A 14147-nucleotide genomic window follows, 5' to 3' on the forward strand; every position below is an offset into this window, starting at 1 on the left:
GATGTAGGTGGCAAACCATACATTGCCTACCTCTGATCTAAGACATGGTCACTGCTATGGTTTGAATTCGTCCTCCAAACTTCCTTTGTTGGAAACTTAATCTCCAAATTCATATGTTGATAGTATTTGGAGGTGGTGCCTTTGGGAGGTAATTAGGACTAGATAAAGTTATTAAAGTGGAGTCCCCAGTGATGACTCTGGTGGCTTTATAAGAAGAGGAGAGACCTGAGCTGACATGTTCTTGCCCTCTCATCGTGTGATGCTCTCCCCAATGTTATCATGCAGCAAGAAAGCCCCCACCAGATGTGGCCTCTTAACATCAGACTTCACAGCCTCCAGAACTGTAAGAAATAAATTTATTTGTAAATCACCTTATCTGTGGTATTCTGTTATAGCAACAGAAAACAAATAAGACCGTCACTGATAGTTTAGATCTGTGATTCCTAAGTCCAGCTGCTGTTCACCCTAAATGAAGATCCAATCAACACTGTAGGTGTAATCCTTATCTCCCCGCTGCCCTTCTACTTCTCTCAATCTCCTGACCCTGACTCTCACTCCACAGGTCTTTCTATAAAACTGAAATCTTTTTATAAATTTATGATACTTCTGGGGACAGCTGGGGACTTTTTTTTTCCTGTGAGAAAATGAAAAGGACTCCAGTGACTATTTGGTCTTGAAACAGTTTAATTTAGTTTTTTTCTTTATTCCCTTTCCCTATCTCCATTCTAGAAATTAACATAAAAACTCATTCTGGCTAAATTCCCAATACATTTTCACAGTGAGCATTTTCTGAAGTGAAAATTAGTAGCTTCCTTGCAGTTTTCATCAGGAATGTGAAATTGTGGAGCTCACAGGGGTGGAGAACTCAAACCCCATTTATGAATTAATACATGCTGTTGAGGGTACCTCACTGTCTGCAGAGTGCTGGCGAATCTTTTCTACAGAATCCTGAGTATCTAAATAGTATATTTTAATTTCCCTTCTCATTGAACCAGTGAGAAAATACCATTTTCTATTTGCAAAAATGAATTTTGTAACAACTAGTACCTATATAAGATTACATTATTTACACCATCCTTAGGGATTGGCAGCACCTGGGGCAAGTTACAATGTATCTTTCTAGTTCTTCCTCCTCCTTCCCCAGTCCCGATTTTTATCCAGGTAAAATCTAGTTACAGTGAGCATTAAGGGCAACCTCAAATGGAAACCAATGTTAGTGGGGATAGACATACTGTAGGGGACACGGGGAGATGACCTCTGCCTTAGTCTAGCTCTGGCCAGTTGGGCTCTGAAGCAGCCTTGAATCCTTCAGTCTCAGGACCTAAGCTATTGGGCTAGCATCATATTTTCTTTTTTCTTTTAATGGCTCTGGTCACTCAGGTCCAAAACCTGTAATGCTATAGAATATCTGGCTTCTCTGGCAATTTATAGGGGCCACGGAAAAATAAATCAACTTGTAATTGTTAAAGGCATTTGTAGGCTGAAATCAGATAGATCTGGATTTGAATCCTAGTTTTTCCCATTGGAAGCCACTGTAGATGTCAGAAAAAATAATTTCTTTATGTATTAGTTTTGATAGCTATGAAATGGAGAAAAAAAACCTGTCTCATAAAATGAAGATGAGGATTAAATGAGATAGTAAATGCTCAATAAAAGGCCGAGGAGAGCATTTAGTAACATCTCGTTACAAATGCTACCACTCAAGAGTTTCTTTTTTTCCCTTCACTCATGCTGCAAACATTTATTAAACTGTTGCTTCCTTCTGAGAATATAGAAAAATGGAATAGAGGTACAAAATGAAATGGAGGAGCTTGCATATGAGTAGAAAAGGCAGCATCTACTTCAGCAAGTGTTATACAGGGGGTAAGCACAAAACAGGCATATCCCGGCCGAGTGGCCCCCAGAGGCCAGAGTCATTAGCACACCTGAGGATGTCAAAGAGGAAGTGTTTAAGCTAAGTGTTACAGGATGAATAGAAGTTTTCCAAGTAGTCAAGGGTGAAAGTATGTTTCCACTAGAGGGATAGTGCAAGAGTTTGGTTTTGCTAGTTTAAGGTAGTGGAGAAAGTGGTCACACAGGCTCGGGAAAGACGCTGGGGCCAGGTGATGAGGGCCCCTGAATGTCACACTGAGGAGTTTGAACTCTGTCATACTCAGTGGGCCTTTACCACGTGAGGAAAAGCAGAATGACATTAATGAGGCGATGCTCTTCCCACCTCTAAATGTGGCTGACCCAGAATAGAGACCCTAGAAAGCTCGGTCACCACTGATGCGTCCAACCCTTCACTTATACATGAGGAACCTGAGGCCAGAGATCAAGTTATTCTGCAAAACACCTGACCAAGCATGAACAAAACAAGAATAGGTTATCTAAGTCTAGTGCTTAAACTTCCTCCACATTCAGATCCTCATTTAAATCCAGGCTGCTTCATCTAAGCCCTGTATTCCATGTACTGGATTCCAATGTAAGTACTGTTTCTGGGTGCTTTACTGAATAACCGCGTCTCCCCCATCTTCTGAAAGCCAGCACTGTCAGCCCTGCCCACTGGAAGTGGGGACCTCAGCTAGGAAGAAGGATAGGGGTTTTCCAAGGGGAAAATGAGTCGATTGTAATGCCTTACAGATGCAGAAACAAATTCAAAACCCAAAACAGATTGAGAGACGTCCTTCTTTCCCTCGAATTTGCAATCGCTGTTTTAGCACTGGAAACCACCGCATCACGCAGTAGCTGCTCCCTGCTCTTATTACCCTCAGCCGCTACCCAGTCCTTCCTTCCCCAGGGCCTAGCAGGAAGCACGCCAGCCAAAATGTGTGGGTGTGCCTGTGTGTGTGCACGAGTGTGTTTGTGTTTTCATATTACAGATACCTGGGGAACTCGCGCCCTAGAGCAACAGAGCAGGGGCTTGCTTGGGTCTCCTCCCTATCAGGGCCCAGAAAAAGGGGTAGAAGCTGGCTTCACTTCCAGCTTCCGCAGGCTCGGTTCCAGTAGCGCCTCCGCTTCTCCAGACCCTGGGCGCTTGCCTCTCTCCTCCCTTAGCAACAGGGAAGCTGTGGATACCAACGGAGGGTGGGAGCCCGGGAGGCTGCGGGTAGCCCGGGCGCCCAGGGGCGGCGGCGGCCCAGCCCAGGTGCCCGCGCACAGGGGACCTCGGTGCGGAGCCACCCCTCGAGCGCGACTGTCGCAGCGCCAGCGCGCACGGGGCCCCACGCACCCACCCTCCGCACCTGCCGCGGGGTCCAAAAGGGATTCTGCAAAAATGAGCCATTCTCACCCCGCTGGGTAAGTGACAACTGGAGCTTTTCCACGCTGTGGCAGGTGGCGGCTTCAGCCAGCTGCCCCTCCTCCTCCCTCCTGCTGCGGAGGGAAGGGGCGAGAGGGGAGCGAGGGGGAGGGCTGGGGAGAGGAAAATATATACGAATTCTGGGTTGCAGCGAGGATGGCAGAAATCCCAGGCATCATGTCTCCTCCCTCCCCTTCTTCGTTTCTTTCACCCACGTTCGCCCCTTTTGAAATTTTCACCCTGGAAGGATTAAAAAATGGAAGTGAAAAACGCATACATTAAGCAAGGACCTTCGCTGGGATCAAGAAGATCCTGTGGTGTGGAACATGTGTGTTTAGATGCAAAAGAAGAGGTTACCAAAATAAGTATTCGTTTGGAGATTTGAGAATGAGAGATGCATTCTCACCTTAGCTTACATATAAGCGATGTGTGAGTTCATTCAGTACTGAAAGATGTTTCATTGGGAAAAGGGGGTATTATTTCAGGGATTTTTTTCTGCCCAATCTCAAAAGGACCATAAGGGTCTTTAAAAAGTATTTTAATAAAGGAAGGTTATATGGCACAGGAAAAGAGAGGGAGGAGTTGTGTGCCTGTGTATTTACTCATGATCTTCAGTTGCTTTAGGTAGGTGAACCCCTTAGAGGACCTATTTTGGCAATTTTCAATGTATTCTAGAAAGAACACCGTCATTATTGGCTGTTGCAAAAAAAAAAGTTTCTTTCTTTTATTGGAAGGGAGAATATCCAGTTTCCTCCTGAATTAAACAATGTAATGCATATTAGACGATTTTTTATTACGATACATCTAGTAAGAAGATAAATATCCTAGTCAATCTTGCAATTAAATTGAAGGCACTTTCCTTTTTAATTGCATTTATTGCACATTTTTAGGAGCAGCAAATTAGCAGAGGACAACATATTTGAGATCATTTGGAGTTTGTGATGTTTGAAGTACCACATTAGTCATTGTGTTGGAACTTATACCCAAACTTCAAGATTTTACTTTTTAATGAATTCTCTCAGTGTAATGGCGTAAATGAAAATGTTTGAAAAAACTAAAGCCATATAAGGTGCCACGTTGGAAATCAGTTTCAGAACTTTTAGAAAAGTGATATAGCTATGATTAAATAAACTTTTTGTTTTATCTCAAGTTGAATTTAATTTATGTACTTTTTAACATTTTGATGCTGAACTCCTGTGCAATTTTTAGTTATCTGTGGGTCATGTAAGATTCTATGTAAGATGCAAATAGCACTATTTTTCAGCAGCTGATGTTTGCAGTATGTTTGCATTTGGGAAAATAAATGTGTCAGTCATGGTTGTCTTCCTATGTTTTTCAAGTTTTTGGCTAGTTAGAATATGATTAGACCATTTAATAATCTATTTTAAAATGTGAGAAAAATGTAGCTATTTATTAAACTGTGCATGATTAAGATTTCAGAAACTGAAGTCAAATTTTTCTGAAGTTCCATTAGTTCCAAGCCTATGGGGAAAAGGGAAATTTGTGATTTAATGCAAGAGTATGTTTCATGGTAATCTTCAGGAAAGGTGTGAAGATGGCAACAAATACTTTGCACTTAAATGGTAAGCTCCTGAAAAGTAGGCACCATATTGTATTAATTTCTCTGCTCCCTTTACTTAGGACAGTGTTCAGAACAAAATAAAACTCAACAAATGTGTGTTGAATAAATGGTATTGCCGGATGGTGCATCCAATCTGGAGATGCATGTATTCGGAAGTGAAAATTGTGTTAGAACTAAATATTTATTATGTGCATATGATGTGCCAGGCTCCATTCTAGTGTTTTATATGAACTACCTTATTAACTCTTCCCACTCATGCTGGTTTTTAGTCACCCTCATTTTTACAGACGAGGAATTTGAGGACTTATTGGGGGAACCCACCCCCAATATTTCAACATAGATTCTTTATATTTTCCATGAGTGTTGGCCAGCTGAGAAATAAAGAGAGACAGTATAAAGAGAGGAATTTTACAGCGGGGCCACCAGGGTGACATCACATATTGGTAGGACTGTGATGCCCACCTGAGTCTCAAACCAGCAAGTTTTTTTTAAGGGTTTCAAAAGGGAAGGGGGTGTAATAACAGACAGTAGGTACAAAGATCACATGCTTCAAAGGGCAAAAAGCAGAACGAAGATCACATGCTTCTGAGGGAACAGGATAAAGGGCAAAAGCGGAACTACTGATAAGGGTCCAACAAAGATCACAAGGCAAAGGGCAAAAGCAGACCTACTGATAAGGGTCCAACAAAGATCACAAGGCAAAGGGCAAAAGCAGAACTACTAATAAAGGTCCAACAAAGATCACAAGGCAAAGGACAAAAACAGAGCTAATGATAAGGGTCCAACAAAGATCACAAGGCAAAGGGCAAAAGCAGAACTACTGATAAGGGTCTATGTTCAGTGGTGCACATATTGTCTTGATAAACGTCTTAAACAACAGAAAACAGGGTTCGAGAGCAGAGAAACGGTCTGACCACAAATTTACCAGGGCGGAGTTTTTCCCCACCCTAGTAAGCCTGAGGGTACTGCAGGAGACCAGGGCGTATATGAGTCCTTATCTCAACCACATAAGACAGACACTCCCAGAGCAGCTGTTTATAGACCTCCTCCCAGGAATGCATTCCTTTCCCAGGGTATTAATATTAATATTCCTTGCTAGGAAAAGAATTTAGCAATCTCTCTCCTACTTGCATGTCCATTTATAGGCTCTCTACAAGAAGAAAAATATGGCTTTTTGCCCAACCCCACAAGCAGTCAGACCTTATGGTTGTCTTCCCTTGTTCCCTAAAAATCACTGTTATTCTGTTCTTTTTCAAGGTGTACTGATTTCATATTGTTCAAACACACGTGTTTTACATCAATTTGTATAGTTAACAAAATTATCACAGTGGTCCTGACGTGATGTACATCCTCAGCTTACGAAGATAACAGGATTAAGAGATTAAAGTAAAGACAGGCATAAGAAATTATAAAAGTATTATTTGGGAACTGATAAATGTTCACAAAATCGTCACAATTTATGTTCCTCTGCTGTGGCTCCAGCCAGTCCCTCTGTTCGGGGTCCCTGACTTCCTGCAACAAGGACTGAGAAGTTTCTAGTGGTAGCATTGCTAGGAAGGGTAAGGGCTGGAATACAAAGCCAGACAATATAGGATCAGAGTCATTTCTCTTCACCATCACACTATGTTGCCTCACATGGTCAACAACTGAGATGTGCAGGAGCCTAAATATATAAAAAATTGTTTATGGATCAGACCAACATCTGTTAGAGGATGGCTGTATGTAAGTATCTAGTATTTTGATAGATGATTAGAGGCTAATTTTGTAATAGTGTGTGTGTATACATTTTTTCGTTGTAATTTATCAAAAGTAAATGAAAACAATAAGCACAAATACAACAAATCGAAACGTCTTAAAATTCACCCAAGAACAAAATTATTTGAATTGCTAAAGTTTTTCCTCAAATAAAAGTAGTGACTTTTTCTTGCTTATGTTACCATTTGGAAATAATAAAAGTTTCAGTAGCAAATAAAAGGTTTCATTAAAGCTGAGAAGGCTTTTCTATCATTACTGAAGCAGTTTGTACTTATTACGTTTTAAGGGTAAAATGGTAACAAAGTGCAGTTATACACTAAAACAAAAATTTTAAATCCCTCAAATGCCACCAATCAATAAATGATGTCCTGATTCCTTCTCTTAGTGCTTCCTTTGATTTCCATTGCTTACTTAATTACAGCATGAAGCACTTGATGTAAAAATTGCAAAGGGCCTGTGTCGGCTTTGTTCAGATAGAGTTAGGAGTAAATAAAAATGATTTTTAAAACTTCTGCCAAAGATAATAGAGATTTTGAATCTGAGCTGCATCATAATTTGGTAGAAGTCAACTATAAAATACCATTTCCAGCATTGCTATCTTGAATGAAATTGTTTTAGAGTGGAAAATTACAATTGATTGTCCTTCTAGTTTGCTAAATCTCACTCATGTTGCTATTTATGTGTGTGTTTGTGGGTTGTGCATGAGTTCTAGAGGTAGAATGGTGATTTTATATCCCTCAGTCATGCATGAGGCTAAAATGATATGTCTCTTCTGGCTCAAGTTGGCTTTCTGTGTGAAAGATACACTTGGCTGTAAATAGAGATAGTTGCACTCATCTGTAAATTTTCTTTGAGGAAGGAAGAATGAGAAGCATTATAGCTCATGACAAGAAAAAAATGCAGAAGACATATGTTTTGAAAGACTGTTCAAAGGTTTAGAAGCATTTTTTGTTAGTTTAGGCTTATTAGTTTATACCTTTTTAATGTAAAGAAGTGTTTCTGTAATGACAGAGTACACTGAAGCATGGTAAAGAAAGAATTAATACATCCTTCGTACTCCCTGATAATGCAGTCGTTTTTCATCGAAGGCAGATTAAAAACTACCGTTAGGTCAAGCTGTCAATTTTACATAGTATGTGTATCCAGGAGAGACAGCAATGATAAACCCACCACATTATTTCCTAAAGAAAGGTCCATTGCATTCTTAAGTAGCATACGTTTCTTGCCTTCCGAGTTAGCAAACTGGTATGTACTTTGGATAGCTACAGTATCATTCTAGTCTGTTTGTTACCCACTCGCACCACCAAAATTATCTCTTTCACACAGAATTTCAGACTTTAAGTCATTAAATATTTAAATTAAACTTCGGTAGTTTCTATTCACCCTCCTGTTAAATATTAACAAATTAAGGAGTAAATAGATTGTGCTTAAATGAGTTGAATTGCACAGGCTTATTTGTTGTGGCTTCCTCTGTAAAGCATTTCATGTTATAGATTCTGCTCTTTTAAAAATATATATATATATGTCTTTTCTTCTCTTACTCCTTTAACAAACATGTTCATGTAAGTAGATGGGAATGGAAAGGGGTTTGTTATGGCAATGTCATTTAATTCTTTGAATTCCTTCAGAGTTATAAGCCAAAAATCACATAGTGATCACACACAAAAAATGTTTTTGATGATCTTTCAAATGACAGCTCAATTAGGTCCTTCTTCAACTATACTGAAAGTTAAGCATTGGAAACTACAGTGTTTGACTTGCAATTGGATTTGTTTCCCAGTCGTGAAAGTCATTTGTTGTATCAATACCTGTGCAATACTTCAAATTGTCTGTTTCTCAGATGTTTTTCTAAGCTCAAAGCACTACCTAATAAGACCACCAGATGAAGAGAGATGTGTCCTTCTGCTGGAAAATTCAAAGATAATTATAAAAAAGTAGGTGGAAATCAACATGACTGGAAGTGCATTTTTCAGGAAGATCAATTTTAAGGGAGTACAAAGCAAACTTGAGCAATAGAAATTGATTCCCTTAAAACAATTGTATTGGCCCGTTCTTACACTGCTATAAAGATACTTCCTGACACTGGGTAATTTATAAAGAAAAAAGGTTTAATTGACTTATAGTTCTGCATGGCTGGAGAGGTCTCAAGAAACTTACAATCATGGTGGAAGGTGAAGGGGAAGCAAGGAACGTCTTACATCGCAGCAGGAGAGAAAGCAAGTGAAGGGGAAGTGCCACACTTTTACACCATCAGATCTCATGAGAACTCTCTCACTGTCACAAGAACAGCGTGGGGGAAAGTGCTTCCATAATCCAATCACCTCCTACCAGGTCCCTCCCTCAACATGTGGGGATTAAAATTGGAGATGAGATTTGGGTGGGGACACAGAGCCAAACTATATCAACTATCCTTATCCAAGTTTCCCCAGGAAAGTCTTTGGGTTTCTCTCAGTCTCTGCTGAGAAAAAGCATCTCTAACTAGGAGGATAGGTGGAGATGTGCCTAACTTATTTTGATTATTAATAAATCCATGCTAGGTTTTCAGGGAGATGGGAAAATAAAATTTCTGATTCAATTCTGAATTTAAAAATCAGCCCCAAATATTCAGAACCTGAGGTAAAGTTTAATTATTTTTGAGATTTTTAATTTCTAGAGCTATCACTTTCAATTAAAACTTTAGCCACTGAAGGTAGTACTGAAATAATCTTCTAACCTTTAGTTATTCATTTTGGTACAGACCAAGAGAAGCGGTGTGCAGACTGAATTATTGGAATTTCCCCTGCTATGGCTTACTCGCTTCCCCACACAAATAGTTGAGAATAGTGTATGTTATGGAATGACTCCATACATGTCAATCAGTTTAAATAAATCTGTCAAATTAGATGAGGATAAAATTTGCAAAAACAAAAAATCTAAGATTAAACATTCATATTGGTTTGTAAGTGTATTTGTCACCTTTTTCTAAACTGGAAATCCTAAATGATATATTATGTGTATGATTCATATAAAAAAAGATAGAGGAAAATCAGCTGAGTCATAGACAAAATAAAGACCTTGGCATCACAAAAAATAGTGAACAGATATATATTTATGCTTTTAATTAAAAAAAATTTAAGGTAAACGTATTCATATACAGTTATTTCATTAATTTTACTTTTTGTTTAACTGACCAGCTACTAATCCTGATTATATTGAATAGGAAGACTTGTGCAGTGCCCTACTTGTACAATGTCTACATACTCAAGGGAGAATTATTTGAATCTGTAGGCACTGCATTTTGATGTTTCCTTTGTTTATTTCTTTGGCTTAGATCCATGGTTCTAAAACTTCAGCATACAAAAATTGCTGAATAGTACATTGAACACACAATCATGTGTATTGCACTTCATGGGTTAAATAAGTGATTTTTCAAGGATACATTTTTTTTTTTTAACCAGGTAGTATATTTGCATGTTGTGCTAACTAAAAAGTCGACCCAAACATAAGATAGGATTTACTATACATCTGGGTTCCAGCACAGCAGAAGTCATTTGGTTCTTTCACTGGCCAGAAGATCTAAAATCACTCTCTTCTTACACAAGTCCCAGTAAAGAAACACATCCTTCATCGACAACATCATTGCTGCAAATTGTCATATCAGGAAATATACTCGGATTAAAGTAATTCACCTGAGAGCTTGCCTTTTTGGATTAATGTTTTTCTGGAGGAAAGAGAAAAAGATGTGACAAGTTGAATAGTGCAGCTTGAAAAATCATACCTTACTGAGACTCTTTCAGTATTAAGATTAAAAATTTTTTTGACAATTGTAAAATCATTGCTTTCACAGTGCCACAAGAAGCATACTTTAAAAGTGAAGAACATTGAAGAGTGTAGATATATAGATTTCATATAGATCTGGATTCTTTGATAATTTCTTATTCTCTTGTGGGTCTACTCGATCTTGCTGTCTTTATCCCCTTGTCTCTTTTGTATGGTTAACTTTTTTGGTCGATGAGCAGGTTACTGTGAAGTGCAGTTTTTTCTGACAGTGAAAGCATGGTTTCCCCATGCTCTGGGGACTTTCTTAGAGATCCTCATTATCCTCTTCTCTTTCTTCTGAGCTATCTACATGCGTGTTCTGGGATGTAGAAGGTATCTATGCCCTTTTTTGATGGTCATCAATGATTTTTTCTGTTTGCCAGCACAGATAATTCAGAATCAGGTTATGGTAGTTTGGGTTTTTATGTACTCAGAAAAGATGTCCCTTATTTCTTGTGTCTAAATCCATGATATATACTTAGGTTGGTCACCTTTCTGGTTATTTCTGTGTCATGGACTTAATTGTGCCACCTTCCCTTCTGTCTGCCTCCCCCTCCCACTGTAATTTATATGTTGAAGTCCTAACCCTCAGTTCCTCAGAATGTGACTGTATTGGAGACCAGGTCTTTAAAGAGGTAGTTAAGGTTAAATCAGGCCAATATCTGGACCCTAATCCAATGTGACTGGTGTCTTCATAAGAAGAGGAGATTAGGACAAAGACATGCTCACAAACATGGCCATCTGCAAACCAAAAAGAGAGACCTGAAACAGACTCTTCTCTCATGGCCCTCAGAAGAAACCAAACCTGCTGACACCTTGATGTCAGATTTCTGGAACCATGAGAAAATAAATTTTTGTTGTTCGAGCTACCTGATGCCTTGTTATCGCAGCCCTACCAAACTAACGCAACCTGTTTGTAGGTGTTGATGCTCTTCATTACTTGGCTCTGCAAAGGCTGAAAGTGGTTTTTATGAGAAATGCAGAATCATTTAAAATAAATGATTGATTGATTGATAACATATGGGGGTCATGGGGGTCTTAGTCAATTTGAGCTGTTAAAATAGAATACCATAGACTGGGTGGCTTATAAACAATAGAATTTTATTTCTCACAGCTCTGGAGGTTGGGGAGCCCAAGAGACATTTGCAGGGTCTGGTGAGGGCCTGCTCTCTGGTTCACAGATGGCCGTCTTTTTTTTTTTGAGACGGAGTCTTGCTCTGTCACCCAGGCTGCAGATGGCCATCTTCTTGCTGGGCCCTCACATGGCAGAAGGGGTGAGAGAGATTTCTGAGGTCTCTTTTTTAAGACACTAATTCCATTCATGAGGGTTTTTACCTTCACCTAATCAACTCCTAAAGAACTCATCTCCTAACACAATAACATTGTGGGTTAAGATTTCAACACATGAATTTTGGGGTGATACAGACATTAAGTCTATAACATGGAGAATGGAGATTTGAAGCCAAAAGTTCAAGAGAGAGATAAAAGTCAAAGCTAACAAAAAATATGAGTAAAGACTTAGTGGGGAGAAATAATTAAGATAATAAATCAATGATCTCTACAGGTAAGTGTCGAACTGTTAAGTCTGATTAGTAATCTAATTACTTCCTACCTCTCAGTGCCTGATGCTGGTTGGAATAGAAAATTCAACATTTTAAGCTGGTGATCCATTTTTATGCGACTGTTATTATTTTTCTATAATAGTCATAAACATTTACAAATTAATGAAAATTCTTAGGGCAAAATATTGAAGCAAGGAAAGAAACAGCAGGGAACTAAACAGACAATATAAATTGCACATAGTAGTTAGGAAACAGCATTAAAAACTGAGGATTTTAAATTGAATTGAATCATAGTGTTTTATAGTAGCAGTTAATTTGGCATTCTCTATATGCTATGGATTGTGATATTTTATATTTGTGAATATTATTTGGCTCTCATACAAAGAAGCTGTTTCTCTTCATTGCTTGCTCCAAGATATTTGCCATAATATTGTTTCTGTTGTTTAGATTGAAATAAAATAATCTGCTGTAAATTACAATAATAGAGTTAGAAGGAACTTCAACTTTCTGGGTACTAGGGATACAAGTGTTTTTTTTTTTAATCTTCCTTTTTGTATTTATCTGTATTTTGAAAATTTTTTACTTTGAGCAGAAAAATACCATGAGGAAAATCAAAATCATTTGAACTTCTACATCCATAAATAATTATAGTTTCCATTTTTATTATATTCCTATGGATTGTTCAAGTTGATTATTCTGTTTTAAAACTATACTGATAAAGCTATACTACTTAAAGAGCTGCTTCTAAGACTATTTTGTCTTTAAAGTTATACCAACAAGTACCACACAGATACTTTCCTTGTAGCATTTGAATAGTTTTTATATCTCCCATGTAAATTGCAAACTCCATAGGGTGGAGACCATACCTGTCTACATCTTTGGGTTCTCATTGTATCCCAGGACTATGCCCCAAACTTAGCTCAATAATTCCTACCATATGTCTCTGACTTTAGTGACCTTAGGAATACACTCAGCTGAAAGTAACAGAAAGCCAAACTCCTAGTGGCTTAAATAATAATAAAAGTTATTATTTATTTTACAAGTAATCCTACAGGTAGGTGATTATATTTTTTAGTAATATCAGGACTTCGGGCAACATTTTTTTATTTTTTTCTGTGTTAGCAAGATGACTACCCTAGATTCAGCCATTATATTCTTATCAAACCACTCCAAACCAAAAGGAAACAGATGGGTAAAAAGAAGACTTCTTTTTTTTTTTTAACAAAAATCAGGAAGGACACTATTTTTAGAACCCTTCCATTAGACTTTCCTTTATATCTCATGGACCATTACTGCAGCAATGGACATGCCTTGCTATAAGAGAGAGTAGGAAAGGGTGTATTTGACTTTCTAACTTCTTCTATGAGAGATAGGCAAGGAAGACAAGTTTGGGAATGGCTTCTTGTAGCCAGTCAACCATGTCCACTACAGAGCTTTAGTGACTGGCTGCTACTGGACTTCAGCTGAGTTTTAGATTGTCATATTTGCCAGATAGTTGTTGTGTGACCCTAAGCAAATCTTGTAATTCCTCTGATTCTTGTTTTTTTCTATCCTTGTGGGATTTATATCTGCTTTGTAGTTGTTGTTATGGTTAAATTAGATGCTGTAGTACATGTAGTACAGGGCCTGACACATAGTATATGTCAATATGTTCGCTTGGTGTCTGGTAGCTTATAATACTGATGGTACATAAGTAGGCACAGATTTCTACAGGACAACTTCCATACCTAAGTCCTGAGCTAGATGCAGAGTTGGGTTAATTGGAGAAGACATCCTGGAGAGAGTAATTTGAGGGAAGAATGTTGAAGAAGGGGAAAGACATAAAATGATATATCTGGAAACATTTTTAATTTTTTTAGAGATGTGATCTCACCATGTTGCCTAGGCTGGTCTCAAACTCCTAAGCTCAAGCAATTATCCCACCTTAGCCTCCCAAATAGCTGTGATTACAGGCGTGAGCCACCATGCCTGGTTGGGAAACATTTTTAAATAGTAAAAAGCACTCTTTAAAAACGTGGTATAATTTCAGTCATCACTGCAGTAGTCTATTGTGACTTCAAATAAATGAGAGGAGACAGCAGCATTACCTATTTAGGTGACATGTTCTTAGAAGCAGGCAGGCATGCTATAAAACCATGTGAAAGCTGGCCTGTAAGGAGAAGTTAATGCC

General features: G+C 38.4%; 1 protein-coding gene across 2 annotated transcripts in view; it reads left to right on the forward strand.

The window, feature by feature from the left end:
• Positions 1-2950: 2950 nt before the first annotated feature.
• ERICH3 (glutamate rich 3) overlaps positions 2951-14147 on the forward strand; it is a 105735-nt gene continuing 94538 nt past the window's right edge. The window contains exon 1 of one of the 2 annotated variants that reach the window (XM_004025985.5): positions 2951-3279. In XM_004025985.5, coding sequence (XP_004026034.5) covers positions 3257-3279 — 23 coding nt within the window. In that variant the 5' untranslated portion in view covers positions 2951-3256. The remainder of the gene's footprint in view (positions 3280-14147) is intronic. The other variant, XM_055366566.2, reaches the window with a different exon arrangement.

This window comes from Gorilla gorilla, chromosome 1, assembly GCF_029281585.2.
Source record: "Gorilla gorilla gorilla isolate KB3781 chromosome 1, NHGRI_mGorGor1-v2.1_pri, whole genome shotgun sequence".
In the NCBI taxonomy this organism is placed as follows: domain Eukaryota; kingdom Metazoa; phylum Chordata; class Mammalia; order Primates; family Hominidae; genus Gorilla; species Gorilla gorilla.